The sequence below is a fragment of the Marmota monax genome, unplaced genomic scaffold (genome assembly GCF_021218885.2).
Source record: "Marmota monax isolate L192 unplaced genomic scaffold, Marmota_monax_Labrador192_F-V1.1 WCK01_AAM20220418_F8-fsc00014, whole genome shotgun sequence".
Lineage (NCBI taxonomy): Eukaryota > Metazoa > Chordata > Mammalia > Rodentia > Sciuridae > Marmota > Marmota monax.
Window position 1 is genome coordinate 14,757,623 of NW_026695222.1, and position 19,148 is coordinate 14,776,770.

The window sequence follows — 19,148 nt, forward strand, 5'->3', positions numbered from 1 at the left end:
GGGATTGAACCCAGGGCTTCACACATACTGTGCAGTGTTCTACCACTGAGCTACACACCCTCCTTAGGGGATCTGTATGTAGTGGTTTGGGGGTCTGCAGAATGAAAGTAGATGGGCTGGGGATGCACCTCAGCACAGCACCGGGTAGAGCACTTCCCTAGCAAGACCCAGGGCCCTGGGTTCAATCCCCAGAACCATTAAAGATTTTTTTAAAATTCATTTTATTTTTGGTACCAGGGATTGAACTCAAGGGCACTCAACCACTGAGCCACAATCCCAGCCCTATTTCGTATTTTATTTAGAGACAGGGTCTCACTGAATTAGTTGCTCAGCACCTCACTGTTGCTGAGGCTGGGTCTGAACTCGAGATCCTGCTGCCTCAGCCTCCTGAGCCACTGGGATTACAGACGTGCGCCACTGTGCCCGGCTAAAAAAATAATAATTTTTAAGATTGAATGTCAGTGGTAGAGCGCTTGCCTAGCATGTTTGAGGCACTGGGCACTGTTTACAGCCTATCTCCCCTGCTAGACTATGATTCCATGATCCTCAGCACCACATATAAATAAATAAAATAAAGGTTCATTGAAAACTAAAAAATATTAAAAAAAAATAAAAGATTGAATGTCTGTTTTCTCCCACTCCTTCATGGGAAAGGATCAGTGAATTTTTAGAGCTAAGAGAATTTGGTTGTATAGAGGGTGAGGGTGTGTGTGTGTGTGTGTGTGAGAGAGAGAGAGAGAGAGAGAGAGAGAGAGAGAGAGAGAGAGAGAGAATGAATGAATCTGGGGGAAGATACAGAGAGAGGTAGGTGGGAGGGTCCCTGTGAGACCTGAATGGACCTCTGTGAGGCTGGGCTGGGAGTGACTGGCTGAGCACTGGGGGTTTATGTATCAAAAATAGGGTCTTTAGCAGGGCTCAGCACATGCCTGTAATCCCAGCTACTCAGGAGACTGAGGCAGGAGGATCTCAAGTTTGAGGCCAGCCTAGGAAATTTAGGGAGACCCTCAGCAATCCAGCAAGACCTTGTTTCAAAAAAGAAAAAAGAAAATGGGAGTCCCTGGGGAAGCAGGAATGGATCCATAGGAAAGGAAAATAGGAGGCCCCCGAAAGGTGGAAATGGGGGGGGGTCTTCAGCCATGGAGGAATCTGAGGTGATAGGGGATTTTTTTTTCAGTGTCACAAGCTTTTTATTATTTATTTATTTTATCTACACATGACATTACAATGATCTTGGCAATTCATACATTTGTATCATTGGGGTATAATTTCTCATTTTTCTGATTGTACAGATTGCAGAATCACACTGGTCATAGAGTCACCTATATACATACATCAATCATAATGTCTATTCTATTCTGCTGCCCTGATTAAGCCCAGGCAGTGATGGGAAGTTACACGAGGAGAGACCGGTGGTGGGGAAAGATGGGGGCTTCCGCGGGAGGGAAGTCTGTGACAAGGGGTGGAACCTGGGTCGCCCAGTTGGGGTTTGCGGGAGTCCTTGTGACAGAGTCGAGTGGTCCGCGTGAGCTGGAGCTGGTGTTGCAAAGTTGGGATGGGAGCAGGGTCGGGGTGTCGGTGGGGGGTCTGGTCTGGTGAGTGGTTCAGATAACAGGGCGGGAGGGTCCCGTGGGCGCGGCCCATTGAGGTCCTCCATGGAGGTGGGGAAGGGGCCCGGAGGCGCCAGACACTGCGCCACCGGGGCGAGATGCGGGAGCCTAGGGACGCTGGGGTCCCGCCAGCAGTGGCCTGGTGCGGGGGCCGGGGGCTCGGCGGCGGCTCTCGGGCGCCCCCTGGCGGCCCCAACCCCGCCACCGCCGCTGCTCCCACAATGCTCGCGTAGCCCCGCTTGGGCTCCCGCGGCGGCGGCGGCGGCTCCAAGATGGCGCAGGCGATCTTCGAGGCCCTGGAGGGTGAGCAGCTACGGGGCCCGCGGAGGCGGCTGTTCCGCGCTGCGCCCCCTCCCGCCGCGCCCTCGCAGCGCCGGGCCCAGGGCGCGCGGCGGCCTCGGGGCGGAGGGCGCGGGGCCCGGAACAGCCGCGGGGCGGGAGGGGCGCAGGCGAGAAGAGCCGCTGGAGCCGCGGTCCGGCGGGGAGGGCGCAGCGGGACCGGAACAGCCGCGGGAGCCGAGGCCTGGCGTGGGCACCGGTCCCCGAACAGCCGTCGAGAGCTGGTCCAGCGGGGAGGGGGCCGCGGGCCCGGAACAGCTCCAGCCTCAGGGCCTCGGGCCGGCGCGGGAGGGGTGTCCGGGCGGGAACAGCCGGGCCGCACCGCTGCTCCGCAGGACCCGGGCGCGGAGGGACGCGGTGCAGGAGCCGCTGACCCGCGCCAGGGCTTGGGCAGCTGGGCCAGCGCCCTGCCCATGAAGAGCTTCCCTGTGCGAACTGTGCCTCGTGCTGGCACGTAGTCCCTTATATGCAGACTGGCAAGGGAGAGGCGCCATCGGTGTGCAGGCTCGAGACTAGCAGTTCACAGACCCAAGCCCGCACACCTGGGCTTCTACCGCGTGTGCCCTGCTGGGGCACCGACTGTTGCACACTCAGACCAACACACGATGCCCACCGGCATGTGCCTGGCGGGATGCGGTGCTCTCAGATCCAAGCTGTAAATACTGGGTGCCCACTGACTGCCCCTTGATCTGCAGGATCCCGGGATGGAGAGTGGTTCTTAGCCTCAGAGAATCGGAGGCTTCAGATACAGCAAACTTGGAGCGCTTCCGTGTGCACCTGCTGGCATCAGGGGGCAAGGGTAGCCTTAGCTACCCCGGACCAGGGCACACAGTAGACCCTGGGGGAAATACAGACCCTAGAATGATGAGTAATTGGCTAGAATGCAAACGGAAGTGGATTGGGCTGGTGGGGCTGGGGTGGGGTGAGGTGGGGTGGGTGGTGGGAGGAGACTTTGAGTCCTGCACCTCCCTTGGAAATCTGGGCCACTTGCTTTACTTCTTGAACGGTTAAGAGTTCTCACCATGGAGGGGGGTTCAATTTCAAGAATAGTCATTGAGCCAGACACACTTCCCATCTGCACCCCCCAGTCTAGTGGTTGTGGTGGAGAGAGACATAGAAAAAGCAATTGTAGAAATGATAGAATTCTAGAAAAGGTAGATGGTGAAAGAAGATCTCAGCTGGCCATTTGTGCAAAATGAAGAAAATAGGGGTGATGGATGTGAAGGGTGAGGGTCAGTGGGGGTTCTGTGTGGGAGGATAAGAAGATGGAGTGAGGCCTTTCTCTTTCATCTGCACTATTAGAATGATAATTACAAGAATTAATTTGTGTATTGAATAAAGAAGAAATTAAAAGAGAAATCAGCTGGGACTAGAGCTTGTGGTAGAGGAGGGTCATGCACAAGCTCTGGGTTCAGTTCCCAACACCAAAATATAAATGAATAAGTAAAAGAGAAATCAGCCCCTAGGACATCACCATGCCTGCTGGGCGAGGGAAGGGCAGCAGGCCTGAAGATCCAGGGGAGAGGGTCATCTGAATGACGCAGGCAGTGGGAACTGCATTTGCAAAGCTCTCCCCTGGTTTCTCATGCAGGGGAGCAGCTAGAGAAGAGGCTTCCATTGGTTTGATGAAGCTTCTGAACTTTATCTTGGGATCAGTGTGGAGCTAAGAAAAGATTTTCAGCAGGGGAGCCGCACAAGCTAATGTATGTTTTATAAAGTTCACCATGGCCTCTGCGGGAACAGACTGGAGGGGGCCAGAGTGGCTCTTGGGAGGTGAGTGAGGACTCTGCCCAGAGTCAGCTGAGAACTGATGGTGGCCCCGGCCAGGGGACAGCTGAGGGGATTGAAAGAGTGGATCTGAGACAAATTTGGTAGCTAGGTTTGCTAAAAGACCAGAAAGTGGAGGAGGGAGCAGTAGGTAAGGAAAGAATGAAGGGGTGCCCAAGAGGCATTTTGGGAGTGGTGCTCTATTCTGTCTGTGTGTGGTACTGGGGATTGAACCCAGGGATGCTCTACCACTGAGCTGTATTCCCAGCCCTTCTGTATTTTTTTTATTTTGAAATAGGGTCTTGCTAAGTTATTTAGGCTGAACTGAAACTTTCTATCTTCCCTCAGCCTCCACAGTCTCTGAGATTATTGGTGTGTGTCCCCACACCCAGTTGAATCCCACTATTATTTAAAATTATAATGCACCAATTAAAAAATAATAGAATGATCCCCCATATCCTATACCCAGTCTCCCCCAATGGTAACATCTTGTAACACTAGAGAATATCACTGTCAATCAACACAAAACAGTTCTGTCACTACCAGGTGTTGTCCTTTTCTAGCCACATCACAAATCCTTCTTCCATTCACATCATCCTTGACCCCTGGCAACTGCTAATCTGCTCTGTTTCTAAAGTTTTGTCATTTAAAGAATATTATAGGGCTGGGGGGTAGCTCACTGGCAGAGCACTTGCCTAGCATGTGCAAGGCCCTGGGTTCAGTCCCCAGCACCCACACACTCACAAAAGAACATCCTATTAATGGAATTGTAGAATATATAACCTTTGAGACTTGCTTTTTTTCCCACACATCTCAGTTGAAGGTTGATTCAAGTTGTTGTGGCTATCAATAGGTTGTTCCTTTTCTTTTTTGGGGAGGGGTAACTGAGGGTTGAATTCAGGGCACTTGACCACTGAGCCACACCCTCAGCCCTATTTTGTATTTTATTTAGAGACAGGATCTCACTGAGTTGCCTAACACCTCACTTTTGCTGAGGCTGGCTTTGAACTTGCAATCCTCCTGCCTCAGCCTCCCAAGCCACTTGGATAATAGATGTGTGCCCTTTTGCGTGGCTAGTTTTTTCATATTGCTGAATATTTCATGGTATGGATGATCCAGTTTAACCATTTGTCCACTGGAGGGTCTTCTGAAATGTTTCCAGATTTTTAAAATCATGAGTAAAAGTTCTGTGGGCATTCATGTACAGATTTGTACCCAGATTCTAAAACACAGTTTTGCATCCCGCTCAGGGACAGGATAGGAAAGAGTCCAGACAGAAGGAACCTCTGGAAATAGCAATGTTTAGGGAGCAGACAGGAGAGGAAAGGAGGTGTGTGCTAGATGGCTTTTTATAACTATGATGAAATGCCTGAGATAAACAGCTTAAAGGGTGAAAGATTAATTTAGCTCATGATTCCAGAGGTTTCAGTCCCTAGTCAGCTGGCCCCATTGCTGTGGGCCTGTGATAAGGCAGAACATTGCCTCACTACATCTTGGCAGGGAGGGCCAGGGACAAGAATGTATTCTTTGCAGAGCATGTCCCCAAGGACGCACTTCCTCCCACCAGGCCCCACCTCCTAGTTTCCACCCCTTTCCAGTAGTCCATTCAAGCATGAACCCATCAGAGGTTAGTCTGTTAATGAGATCAGACCTTCATGATCCAATCACTTCCCAAAGCCCCACTTCTGACTATTGCTGCATTGGGGACCATGCCTTCAACACATGAGGCTTTGGGGGATATTCCTTATCCAAACTACAGCAAGTCCCCAGAAAGGAGGAGGAGACCTTGGAAGGGTGGTACCTGGAGCCAAGAAGGAAGTGTTCCATGGCGTGTCTGGATGCTGCCAGGTGGTCTTTGGTGTAGGTGGAAGCTTAAGTCCCTCTGGAGCAGGAGGATTGGAAGGTAGGTAGATGAAGAGCAGGACAGCCTTCAGCAGATGCTTGATAGTGAAGGGAAGACAGATGGGAACAAAGAAGGCCAGGGTGCCCGGATGCAGACAGACTTTGAGATATGCGGCATGGGTGAGAAAGATTTCCAGAGGGGCTCCACGGTTTAGGATTAGAGGTAGCCATCAGTAAGAGAGGAATCCAAACTAGCAGTGACGGAAAGAGGCTGGAACATTGTTTGTTTCATGGGAGAATCCAGCGGAAGTCAGTTTGCAGTGTGAGGATGGCAGGTACAGGCTTCTCACAGGCCCAGAATCTTTCCAAATCTCTCTCTCTCTCTCTCTCTCTCTCTCTCTCTGGTGCCAGGGATTAAACCCAGGGTGCTTAACCGCTGAGCCACCTCCCCAGCCCTATTTTATATTTTCTTTAGAGACAGGGTCTCACTGAGTTGCTTAGCGTCTCACTTTTGCTGGGGCTGGCTTTGAACTCTCAATCCTCTTGCCTCAGCCTCCTGAGCTGCTGGCATTACAGATGTGTGCAACCGTGCCCAGCAAATCTTGGGATCTGTTACAGGGCAGTAGGAGAGAACATCTACTGGGCGCTGCCAGCTGTCTCTACCCTGGCGTTGCAGTGGGTCTGGCTCGGGAGGATGAAGACAGCAAGGTCTGGGCCCACTTTCCTCAGAGCCCGTGTTGTCTTTTTCAGGAATGGACAATCAGACTGTTCTGGCCGTCCAGTCACTGTTGGATGGCCAAGGAGCAGTCCCTGATCCAACAGGCCAGAATGTCAGTGCGCCCCCTGCCATCCAGCCATTGGGTGAGTATCTGCTCTACCCACCAGTGGAGAGCCAGTGGCTCCGAGCTTAGGAAGAGCACGTAGAGCTCCTGAGGGGGCGTGGGAGTAAACTGTCACTGGGTCCCCAGGATATCCCTGGGAATCTGAACCCTGTCTCCCACCCTCCCAGCCTGGACCTTCAGGTTTATTCAGGCCTTCTCTGCGTAGCTCTGAGGACGCTCTCTCACTTACTTAGTGGCTGTGGGAGCCCGATGCTGGGCAATGCTTTTCATTTTCTCTGGAAGTTGTTTCTCAACTCTCCAGAAACAATAGGCTGAACATGAATGTCTTCAATTTAAAGACCAAGTCCCTAAGACACAGGGAAAAACTCTGTTGCAAGTCCTTATGTGAGACTGCATGTTCATTTATTTCTTCCACAAACATTCTTAAGCACTTAGGAAGCACTCTCGGGACAAAAGGATAAAAACCTGGTTTGAATTTTGTGTCCATAGTCCCTGGCTCTGTGGCCCTGGCCAAGTGAATCAACCTCCTTATGCGTCGGTTTCCATGTCTGTTAAATGAGGATAATTGTCCTGTTTCATAGGAACCTTATGAGAGTACTTGGGACTTGGTTTCAACTGTTGTAGATGAGAAAGGAAAGTTTCTTATGGTTTTTAGAAGATTAACTTTATCTCTCTGTTGGGTGAAGCCCTGGTGGGCATTTGAGGTGAGTCTGGTGATTTCTTTCTGTGGATCTGCTGTCCTCACGTGCAGTCCAGGGTGGCCACCCCACCCAGCTCCTACTGTGGTCACCACCTCCCGGCCAACACAAAGGGAAGAAAGAAAGAAGTGGAAATCAAGCCTTTTCCTTTTAAGGGGAAGTTGCACATACCCTACATTCTGCTGTCATTCTGTTGGTCAGAATTCAGTCACATGACATGCTGCTACAAGGCAGGCTGGGAAGTCTGTCACTCACTCACACCTTTAACTAGGAAGCCATGTTTCCCACTAATTTTTTCCTTCCTTCCTTCCTTCCTTCTTCCTTCCTTCCTTCCTTCTTTTGTAGTGGAGATTGAACCCAGGGACACTTAACCACTAAGCCACATCCCAGCCTGTTTTATTTTTTTATTTGGAGACAGGGTCCCATAGAGTTCCTTATAGCCTTGCTAAGTTACTTAGGCTGGCTTCGAATCTGTGATCCGAGCTGCTGGGATTATTATGTGTCACCATGCCTGGCTCAATTAACTTTTCATTTATTCAACAAACATCCATTGAGGACCTCCTAAGTGTCCAGAAGATACCCCAGCTGTGGTGATAAAGAAGACACATTTCTTTCCCTTAGGGGACTCACCGTTTGGTGATGATGAGAAAGCTAATATATGAGAGGTGAACCCAAAGGAAGGAACTCTGGCCAAGGGCTTTGGGAAGCCTTCCTGGAGGAGGTGAGCCTTGCAGAATGAGTTGTTCTAAGAGAAGCAGCTCAGCAGCGGGCAGTGTGCTCACCTGGTCCATTTGGAGACAGAGGAATAAATTCAGGCAGGATAAAGATTCCTAGCTGGGTGAAGTGGCACAAGCCTGTAATCTCAGGGGTTTGGGAAGCTGAGGCAGGAGGATCGTGAGTTCAAAGCTAGCCTCCGCAATTGAGTGAGGCCCTAAGCAACTCAGTGAGACCCTGTCTCTAAATAAAATACAAAAAAGGGCTGGGGATGTGGCTCAGTGCTTAAGCACTCCTGTATTGAATCCCTGGTACCAAAAAGGAAAAAAAAATATGAAATTATCAACTTTGAACTGAACCCACTCTATTATTTCCTGGTGTCTAATGGTTTGCTACCTAGCTGCACATGGCTGGCTCTTCCCACAGGAGCCTGTGTAGCTCCCAGGAAGCTCCCGGTTGATGTTCGACATACTCAACAAATCGCGAATGCTGTCCAGAATTGCTGTTCTCTCTGTTCTGCGGTCTCCCACTCTTCACCATGATGCCCCTGACTTAATCTTGCTTTTTTTTCCCCCATTACTCAATCCCTCTATGGTCCCTTCCTGCATCTGGGTATGACCCTTAGATGATGAGGATGTCTTTCTCTGCGGAAAGTGCAAGAAGCAGTTCAATTCGCTGCCAGCCTTTATGACCCACAAGCGAGAACAGTGCCAGGGGAACGCACCTGCCCTGGCCACTGTCTCGCTGGCCACAAACAGCATCTACACGCCTCCAGCAGCACCTGCCACAGTCCAGCAGGCCCCGCCTCCTGCCAATCGCCAGGTATTCATTCACTCATTTATCTTCCCAGCTTTTTTTTTTTTTAAGCTAGGTCTTGCTGTCGCCCAGGCTGAACTTGCCAAGCTGCCTGAGTTGAGCTGGGATGACAGGTGTGTGCCACCACATCTGTCCCAGCAGATCTTTCCAAGCACCTACTGTGTGTCGGGCACTGCTGGGCCCAGGAGGTACATCAGTGGATAAAACAGATCAGGTCACTGCTCTTGTGGAGCTGAGTGACACGGGTAGTATGCAAACAAATACGTGAAGCTGTACTTCCTGTGTTGAGTGTGGAGCTAGGGGACGCCAAGGCAGAGTGGTACCTGGGGAAGGACTCTGTGGAAAGGTGATATGTGAGCAGAGACCCAAGGAGGTGAGGGGAAGAGTGTTCCAGGTGAAGGGATCAGCAGGTACAAAAATCTGAGGCAGAGTGTGCCAGGTCATTCCAGGTACAAGGAAGGGACAGCGGCTGGGAGAGTGAGGAAGACGGAGGGTGACAGGGGCCGCAAGAGGGGCCTGGCAGGTGGGTCGGCCTTGTGGGCTTCACCTGGAGTGAGATGGGAAGTGCCAGAAAGCTTTGAGCAGCAGAGGGGTGTAGTCTGACTTATGCTCTAACCAGGTCTCTCCAGCTGCTATCGAGAGATTAGATTCTGACAGGTAGGAGAGCAGGAGGCAGCCGTGACAGCAGTTAGTTCCAGGCAGTGGGCGGCGCGGCTGGACTAAGGTGGTGCCTGAGGACGGGGTGAGAAGGAGACTTGGGAAATATTTTGAAGGTGTTAACAAAAGGGTGTGTAGGCCAGTTTAGTGAGGAGTGTGACATAAAGAGACATAAAGAGGAGTCAAGGGTGACTTGAGTTGGAGTTGCATCGTCCAAAGTGGGAAAGCTACCAGGAGAATATTTCAGCAGGGTATTAGGAGTTCATCTGGACGAGCTCTGGGAGCTGTAGAGGGAGGCAGTGTAGACTGTGCAGACCCCAAGGCCGAGGTCAGAAGGCGGGCAGGCTGGAACATGGTTCTAGAGCAAGGACATCCTGGTGGGGGCCTGGGTTAAAGGATCCCTTATGAAGGAGGCTGGGCGTGTCTCAGGAAGAGTCAAGGAGCTGAATTTCCCTGTGGTTTCCTCCTCTCTCCTTACTCTTTTAGAATCTCTCAAAAATTATATGGACACAGTTCTGCCATCAGAAAGAGCATTCACCCCCAGCCCACTGGGACATGCAGACTGAAACTTTTCAAATTGCCACAGGATCTCCTAGCATAGGACACAGTCATTTCTCTAACTCCTCGATTATGAGTTTTACTAGAAGAAAATATTCCCCTCCCCTACTTTTTTTTTTTTCAACAAAAAAAGAGAAGAAAAATTCTTTCTTTCTGTTTTTGTTGTTTGTTTTTAGTATTGGAGATTGAACTCAGGGGTTTTTACCATTGAGCTACATCCTCTATATTTTTACATATTGATAGATCTTTTATTTTATTCATTTATTTATATATGGTGCTGAGGATCGAACCCAGTGCCTCACACATGCTTGGCAAGTGCTCTACCAACAACATTTTTTATTTTATTTTATTTATTTACTTTTAAAAATTTATTATTATTATTATATTGGTACCAAGAATTGAACCCACTACTTAACCACTGAGCCATATCCCCAGCCCTTTTTTGTATTTTATTTAGAGACAGGGTCTCACTAAGCTGCTTAGGGCCTCACTAAGTTGCTGAAGCTGCCTTTGAACTTGCGATCCTCCTGCTTCAGCCTCCCAAGCTGCTGGGATTACAGGCATGTGCCACCGCACCCAGCCAGTTTGACGCTTTCTTGTAAGATCTGCCTGTCCCCTCACTATTGTAAGCATGATATTTTAATTTTTATTGATTTGTACCTTTGCTGGTAATATAGACCTTGCCTCCTACTTTCTATTTTTAAAGTATTTTTTAGTTGTAGATGGACACAATATCTTTGTCTATTAATTAATTTTTGTGTGGTGCTGAGGATCAAACCCAGTGCCCCACACGAGTGAGGCAAGTGCTCTGCCACTGAGCTACAGCCCCAGCCCCCTTGTACCTTTTGAAAGTTAGAAGGTTACAAATCAAGACTCGTTTGGTGCTGCTCCTCTCCCCTGCCCCCAGGTTGCTGTTGGCAGATATCCTTCATGATCTAAGGTACATTCAAATATTTTATTTAAGTAACTAAGGAATCATATGCTATTGTTTTAGATTTTTTTAAAATAAGAACACATAATCTTCGTATTATATGCAATTTTATTTTTTATGCCATACAGTATTCTATTCCAGGAATATGATGTTATTTAAAAAAAATTTATACCTTTATTTTATTTATTTCTTTTTATGTGGTGCTGAGGATCGAACCCAGTGCCTCACGTATGCTAGGCAAGTGCTCCACCACAGAGCCCCAGCACCGGCCCTGTGGTTATTCCCCCATTGGTGGACATTATTTAGTTTTCCACTGTTGGAAACAGGCTGTGTGGCCGGCCCAGTGGCATACACTGTCATCCCAGTGATTGGGGAGGCTGAGGCAGGGGGATAGCAAGTTCAAAGCCAGCCTCAGCAACTTGGCAAGACCCTGTCTCAAAAAAGAAAAAGGGCCAGGGGTGTGGCTCCGTGGTAAAGAATCAAGGCTCGTGGGAGCCTCTCATCTGGGCTCCCTGTGCAGCGTGTGAGCGGTTCCCTGGTCTAGAAACCGGAAGTGTTATTGCTGGATCAGAGGCTTGTACTTTGCAGAGAGGTGTCAGTTATTCTGCTTTGGGGAGGACTGAGCGGAGAGGAGGAGGGCCAGGGTCACACGGTCGGGTCTGTGGGACTCGGGAACTTGGATATTTCCCTCAGCTTCCCTGCAGAGCCTCAGACGTGTTCACACATCCCTCCTGTCTGTCTGTCTCTCTTGCTGCTCAGATCTCCACGTACATCACAGTGCCCCCGTCCCCACTGATCCAGACCCTGGTGCAGGGCAACATCTTGGTGAGCGATGACGTGCTCATGTCCGCCATGTCAGCCTTCACGTCCCTGGACCAGCCCATGCCCCAGGGGCCCCCGCCTGTGCAGGTAAGGAGACCACGGGCTTCTCACAGGGTCTTTTTCTTGCTTTGTTCTTTGTGTTTATTTGTAGTCTTGAGGATCAAACTGGAGACCTTACACACGCTAAGCAAGTCTCACTGGGTCTTGTCTCCAGGCCTGTGTTCAGTACCTTGTAGAAAAAAGGGGGCTTGGGCCGGCCTTCTCCATGCTGAGGGGGCCTGTCAGCCTCCCGCGGCCAGCCTCACTGCCGTGAGGGAACCGCCACAATTTGGCTATTTTGACTCCTGCTTTTGTTTTTTAAAAGTGTCCCTTGTCAGCTGGGTGTGCTATAATCCCAGTGATTTGGGAGGGTGAGGCAGGAGCTCACAAGTTCAAGTCTCTGCAGATGTAGCTTAATCATAAAGTGCCCCTGAGTTAAATCCTCCCGCCCCCAAATATTAGAAGATACACCGGGGCTCCTTGGGATTTTTCTAATACCCATAGGCGACCGACCACCGTGACACCAATTCCAGACTCCCAGGAGGGGCGGAGATGCTCCCAGTAAACCACACTGTTGGTACAAAGCGTCTAGATGAGCTGGTACTGGCACAATGTGGTCTGTGCCGCTGGCGGGCAGAGCAGCTGTATCAGCCAGGAGTGTCCCAAAGCTGCGTTCTCAGGTGCCCGTCAGAGCCAGCCCTGTAAACAGGCCTCCTTAAGATGGCAACATGCTGGTCGGTTTTGCTGATGTTCTTAGAAAAAAGAATAGCGGCTCCAGGCTGATGCCCCCTCAGAATTCTTCTGGGACTTTGTTTCCCTGTCCCCTCTGAGGTCCCTGTGAGTCGTTCCCGTCCCCTGAGGAGGCGCAGGTACACAGTCTTCCTCGTCGATGCTGCTGGCAGCCAGCAGCTCTAATGCTTTGCTTTGCTTTGCTTCTGATTTCAGAGCAGCCTGAACATGCATTCTGTGCCCAGCTACCTCACTCAGCCTCCGCCACCTCCTCCACCCCCACCACCTCTGCCGCCACCTCCACCCTCACAACCCCCGCCACCCCCACCCCAGAGCCTGGGCCCCCCCGGGCGTCCCAACCCTGGTGGCAGTGGCGTGGTGGAGGTGTACAGTGCTGCTGCGCCCATGGCTGGGAGTGGGACGGTGGAGATCCAGGCCCTGGGAATGCAGCCCTACCCGCCACTGGAGGTGAGCCAGGGCAGGGAGGGGTGTGGGGAGCAGGGCATGGCCAAGGTCTTTCCTGAGCACCGGCTGTGTGCCAGGCTCTGTGCTAGGGCTGTGGTACCGTGGGATACTGAACCAGACCCACCCTGGCCCTCATGGGAGATGCATTGTGGGAGAAAGCTGGACCTCGATAGAAGCATCATAGCCACCGATGGAAAACGCGACTGGGGAGGTGGGATGAAGTAGAGGTCGAAGCAGAAACACTAGCCCTGCTCAGGGGCAGTTAGAACGGTCAGGATACTTGCCTTTGGGGAGAAGATCCCCCCAAATTATCAGCATAACTGTCTCGTTCTTTTACAAGTGAGATGAATCAATTATCTATTGCTGTGTAAGAACCCCCCAGGACCTCAGTGTTTAGGTCCAAGTGCTCACACCAGTCAGCCAGGCACCTCTGCTGACCTTGGCTGGGTGTCAGCTGCCCTGGGATGGCCTGGACTGCGACAAGGATGAGACTCAGCTCTGCTCTTTGTGGCTCTCATCCCCCTGCGGGTTCTCCTGGCCGTGGTGGAGGCAAATACACAGAAATGCTTGAGGCCACTCTAAGCTTAGACCCGTAAGGACACGAGTCATTTCTCCCAGCCACAGTAGGCTATGAGGCCAGCCTAGATTCAGGGGACCGACCTGATGCCGCTTCTCAGTGGGAAGAGCTGTAGAGTCATCCTGCAAAGGTCCAGCACAGGTGTGGGTCCAGGGAGGGAAGAGTCGGGGCCACGGCACAGTCAGTGTGTCATGAGCAGTGGTGGTCACCTGATTGCTCAGGAAGGCCTTGAGTGATAGGTGAATTCGTGCCTGGGACAGATATTGATCGAGTGCAGTCCTGGTCAGGGTCGATCAGGGAAGTGCACACCACACTGTGCGTTTCTGGCAGAGGGATTTAATACAGAAGGTAGGTGTCTTCAGCGCTGGAGGAAGGGCTGCAGAAGCGCCACTGGTTTTCAGGCCCGGCAGCCCAGGGAGCCAGGGTGTGGCTGCTGCGCCCTGATGCCAGGGGCCCATGGGGCGTGGAGTCTGCTGCTGCCCGAGGCCTGGGGCATGGGGCCTGGGGAGCAGGAGGGGCATGTTGAGCGGGGTCAGCGGCTCCTTTGCTTGTGACTTGCACAGCCCGCCCTCTCCCACGTGGCTGCTGGACAAGGCACTCTCTGCCCCACTGTGCATCCAGATCTCATGCAGAAGCTGCTGCTGGGCAGAACCTCGTCTTAAGTTCAAAACCTTGCTCTCCAGGGAGGTGCATTTCCGGGCTGAGCCTGGGCCCTGTCGGGTGCCCACTGAGCACTTTAGGGAGGGCGCTCGTTCAGCAGACCGTTATCAAACCCCTGCTCAAGCCAAGCATGGCTCTGAGCCTGGGCCTGGAGTAGGGAGCAGAACTCCCTGCCCTGTGGAATGAAGCCGGACAAACAGGAAAAATGTCTGATTTTAATTGACTGAACCCAGGGCACTTTACCACTGAGCCTCATCCCCAGCCTTTTTTATTTTTTATTTTTTAATTTTTTTAAAAAATATTTTTAATTGTAGATGGCCACAATACGTTTATGTTGTTTATTTATTTTTTTTTTTATGTGGTGCTGGGGATCAAACCCAGTGCCTCACACATGGTAGGCAAGTGTTCTGCCACTGAGCCACAACCCCAGCCCTTTATTTTGTATTTTTGAGACAATATCTTGCTAAATTGCTTAGGGCCTTGCTAAGTGGCTGAAACAGGCCTCAACCTTGCAATCCTCCTGCCTCAACCTCCAAGTTGCTGGGACTACAGGCATGTGCCACCACCATTCCTGGCTCAGAATTTCAGATAATAGTAAGTGTAAGGAGAAAAATAAAGCAGAGAGGGATAGGAAGTGTCATTTTGGGTAGAATATCCCAGAAAGACCCATGAATGATATGCAAACAAGTTCTTCACAATGTGCCAGTCATGATCCCGGCTTAGTTAACTCAGTTTTGTGAATGACTCAGAATTCATTCAGCAGCTTTCTGTGGCATCAGCATCGGCTCCCAGTTGACAGGAGGCTGTTACTGCAGCATCTGGTGGTGTTAGTTAGCTGTGAGGACACAGGCCCTTTGGGCTTCCTGTGCTAAAACTATCACCAAGAGCAATAATAGCTGGGTGTGGTGGCACACTTCTATAATCCTGGTGGCTCAGGAGGCTGAGGCAGGAGGATTGCAAGTTTGAAGCTAGCCTTAGCAACTTAACAAGGCCCTCTCTCAAAATAGAACATAAAAAATGAAAAAAAAAAATAAAAAATAACTGGAGATGTGGCTCAGTGGTAAAGTGCCCCCACTGGGTTCAATCCCAGCCCTGAAAAGGAAAAAAAAAAAAAAAGGAGTTATAATAGCATTAATAACAGCTCATGTTTATCAGTGCCTGATGTATGCCAACTTCTGCTCTAAGCTCTTAATTGTTCCTTTTTAAATTCTCACAACAACCCGATGAGAGGGAGCTGTGATGAGCCCCATTTCACAGAGGAGGAAACTGAGGCAGAGAGATTAAAACCAGGGGCCACTTCAATAGTAAGTGGCAGAGCCCGGATTTGATCCCAGGCAGGGCTTTTGAAGATCCCGGGGGTCTTGGAGTGACAGGTGCCTGAACCCCATTGAGGCTGGTGGTGAGGCTGGGGGCTCTTCTCCTGCCCCAGGCTCTTTCCCTGACGTGCTGTCTTTCTAGGTGCCAAATCAGTGTGTGGAAGCTCCAGTGTACCCCACACCTCCGGTGTACAGCCCTGGCAAACAGGGATTCAAACCGAAAGGACCAAACCCTGCTGTCCCTATGACCAGCGCCACTGGGGGCACAGTGGCCACCTTTGACTCCCCACCAACACTGAAGACCAGACGGGCTAAAGGTGCCAGTGGACTCCCGGAAGGTGGGCCCCCAGCCTGCCATGAGCATCTTCCCTTGGCATTAGCCTATCCGCAGGCTGTTTGGTTCTGGTCTTCCCTTTTGTAATGGTTAGGATTAATTTTGGTTGCATGTAATAGAAAAATCTAAAACAAGTGACTTAAAAAGTGATAGAATTTCTTTTCTGTCTTGGGTAGAACAAGACCAGAAGCAGGCAATCTGGGGATAATGTGACGTGGTCACCAGGCACCCATGTATCTTCTGTCTTTCTGTTCCTCTATCCCCAGAGCATGGCTTCATTTATCAGGGTGCCTCATCATCTAAAATGGCTGCTGGAGCTCCAGTCATCAATTTCATATTCCAGGCAGTAAGAAGGAGGAAGAAAGGAAGGGTAAAAGGGGTACCTCCCAGCTTCCAGAAGTTCTGTATGAGACTTTTGCTTACATCTAATTGGTGAGAACTTAGTCACATGGCCATACCTAGCTGGAAAGGAAGCTGGGAAATGTCTGCTTTAGCTAGGAGCACTGATGTTCCCATTATGTAAGGGAATTTTTGAGGGAAGACGGAGAGAATGGCTGTTAGACAAGTAGTAGTGTCTGTTACCGTCTTGGAGGTGCTGAGTATGGGGTGGGTGACAGTGTCAGAAGCAGGAGGTAGAAGGAGGGAAAGATACTGAGAATTTCCCAGAGGCTTTCCAGTCAACCATTTTTCCTTTTCTTTCCTTCCACAAATATGTGTTGACCTGCGAGCACCAGGCTCCACGTCGGGCACTGGGGGTCTCATATCTTGGTCCACGATGCCTTTGCCCTCAGTTACTCAGAGCTTACTGGGAGAGCGAGACAGGAAATAAATATCTGGGAGTCACTCTAGGAAGGAGATTAGCAGGGTTCTGTGATTCAGGTGCTGGGGAGAGGCTGGGAAGTGCTGCGGTCTGGCTGGGCGTGGTGGCGCACACCTATAATCCCAAGAGTCTGGGGAGGCTGAGCAGGAGGATCTCAAGGGCAAGGCTAGCCTCAGCAATTCAGTGAGGCTCTAAGCAGCTCAGCCAGACCCTGTCTCCACATAAACAATGAAAAAAAGCTGGGAATGTAGCTCAGTGGTTAAGCGCCCCTGAGTTCAGTCCCCAGTGCCCGGGCCCAAATGATGCCACCTGTTCGTCTGGGGAGGGAAAGGAAGCAGCCTTGTGGGTATCTGTGCAAGGGGACCTGCGGGTGCATAGGTCCAGAGATGGGACCTTGCTTGAGGTCTTTCAAGGTTAGTAAGGAGTCCACTGCAGCTGGGTGGAGGGCTGAGAGGTTGAGGAGAATCAGAGGGTGCGGGTGCTGGAGGCCATAGGAAAGGTGGGATTTTCCCCCGGGGCGAGGAGAGCCTTTGAGGGTGCCGTCCTGCTTTCCAGCCAGAGCACTCGCTGGTTTCCCGGGGCACTGGGAGGAGCCCCCCATGCCTCTCGCCCTGCCTGTGCATGGACGTGGCCTTCCTGGGTGTGGGCTGTGTGGCCGCAGGTCCGGGGGATGGGGTGGTCCCCTCAGCGGTGCCCCAGTCTCACCAGCCCCTCCTGGCACTGTCTTTCAGCTGCAGGGAAGCCCAAGGCTCAGCAGCTCAAGTGCTCCTACTGCGACAAGTCCTTCACCAAAAACTTCGACCTGCAGCAGCACATCCGAAGGTAGGTGGGCGAGCCCCTCCTCCCTTTGAGGCTGGGGTCACTTCGGCCGGCCCTCTGCACTGTCACGGTGTGCAGGGCGCAGCCCAGGCCGGGGCGCAGTGCAAGAGGACCATCAGGGTGGGTAGAGGGTGCGGGCGATGTGCTTGAGCAAGAGGGGCTCTGCGCCTGCGTGAGGCACCTCAGTCCTGCGCTGCCCGGGGGAGCTAGCTGCCAGGCCACCTGTGCTGCCTGGGCCACTCGGCTGAACTGGGCCTCTTGTCCTAAGAGCGTGCCCGCCTGTCTAGGCCCGTCTTCCACGTGTGAGTGGAGGGGTGTCGAGAGCTCCGCAGACCTGGGGGTCGTCGGCAGCTTCTTTGCCACTGTGACCACAAGGCCTGATGGGACCTACTGTAGAGGAGGGACCTCACTGGGGATCGGGGTTCCAGAGGTCTCAGCCCATAGGTGGCTGACGCAGAACGTCCTAGCAGAAGGGCGTGGAGGAGGAAGGCAGCTCAGGACATGGCACCAGGAAGCAGAGAGAGCACTGGTCACCAGGAGCAGCATGGAGACCCCAAAGGCAGGCCCTCGGTGACCTCCGTCCCCCAGCCACACCCTACCTGCCTTCAGTCAGCGCCCAGCTGATCACTCAAGTGGATTAATGCATTGATTGGGTTAAGGTCTCCTGACCCAGTTATTTCACCTCTGCACTTTCTTACATTGCCTCACACATGAGCTTTTGGGGATACCACCTCTCCAAACCATAACAGTGACATATGTTGATCCGTGAGGTGATTTAGGTGTTTTATAGACACAGTGTTGAAAAGTTCTAGCCAGGCACAGTAGCACGTGCCTGTAATCCCAGCACCTCGGGAGGCCGAGGCAGAAGAATGGCAAGTTCAAGGCCAGCCTTAGCAATTTAGTGTGATCCCCAGCAACTGAGCAAGACCCTGTCTCAAAGTAAAAAAAATAAAAAAAATTTTGGCCACTGTAGCTTAGGGGCAAAACTCCCTTGGAGTTCAATCCCCAGGACCAAAAAAAAAAAAAAAAAAAAAAAAAAATCTAAAGATGTGATGAGATTATTCCCCTTGCAGTTTCAGCTCTTGGAGAATCGACAGCAACCCTCTCTTTGGTGCTAGACTGTCTGATACTCACACATACCTGCTCTTCTCAGGCCGGGGAGGAGAGGCTGCTTCAGATTCCAACCGTGGCAGGGACGACTTCTTTCCAGACCATGTTTCTGTTGCCTTTAGGGATTTGGAGTCACTCATTCTTTCCTGGTGGCCGAGCTGTGCTTTGTGGACCGTTTAGCAGCATCTTTGACTTCGTTGTTGTCTTTTTTTTTAGGTACCAGGGATTTAAACTGGGGGCACTTAACCACTGACCACATCCCCAGCCCTTTTTATTTATTTTTTTGATACAGGGTCTCATTAAGTTGCTTAGGGCCTCACTAAGTTGCTGAGGCTGGCCTTGTTCTTGTGATCCTCCTGCCTCAGCCTCCTGAGCTACTGGGCTCATTGGCTTGCATGTACCAGCATGCCTGGCAGCAGGCTTGATTTCTTTTCTTTTTTTTTTTAGAGAGAGAGAGAGAGAGAGAGAGAAATTTTTTAATATTTATTTTTTAGTTTTCGGAGGACATAACATCTTTGTTTGTATGTGGTGCTGAGGATCGAACCCGGGCCGCACGCATGCCAGGCGAGCGCACTACTGCTTGAGCCACATCCTCAGCCCAGCAAGCTTGATTTCTAACCATTAGATGCCAGTGACTGCCCACCCCACAGCTCTGACAGCCAAAAATGTCTCCATACATTGCCAGG

The 19,148-nt window shown here is 51.3% G+C and overlaps 1 protein-coding gene across 6 annotated transcripts in view; it reads left to right on the forward strand.

Moving 5' to 3' along the window:
- Positions 1-1,808: 1,808 nt before the first annotated feature.
- The window catches only part of Znf341 (zinc finger protein 341), a 42,832-nt gene continuing 25,492 nt past the window's right edge, over positions 1,809-19,148 (forward strand). Inside the window, exons 1-7 of one of the 6 annotated variants that reach the window (XM_046433941.1) lie at positions 1,809-1,910; positions 6,306-6,416; positions 8,435-8,631; positions 11,531-11,680; positions 12,578-12,829; positions 15,522-15,717; positions 17,265-17,355. In XM_046433941.1, the coding sequence (XP_046289897.1) occupies positions 1,880-1,910; positions 6,306-6,416; positions 8,435-8,631; positions 11,531-11,680; positions 12,578-12,829; positions 15,522-15,717; positions 17,265-17,355 (1,028 nt within the window). In that variant the 5' untranslated portion in view covers positions 1,809-1,879. Of the gene's footprint in view, positions 1,911-3,463; positions 5,617-6,305; positions 6,417-8,434; positions 8,632-11,530; positions 11,681-12,577; positions 12,830-15,521; positions 15,718-17,264; positions 17,356-19,148 lie in introns of those variants that run through there. The other 5 variants (XM_046433942.1, XM_046433940.2, XM_046433939.2 and 2 more) reach the window with 5 other exon arrangements.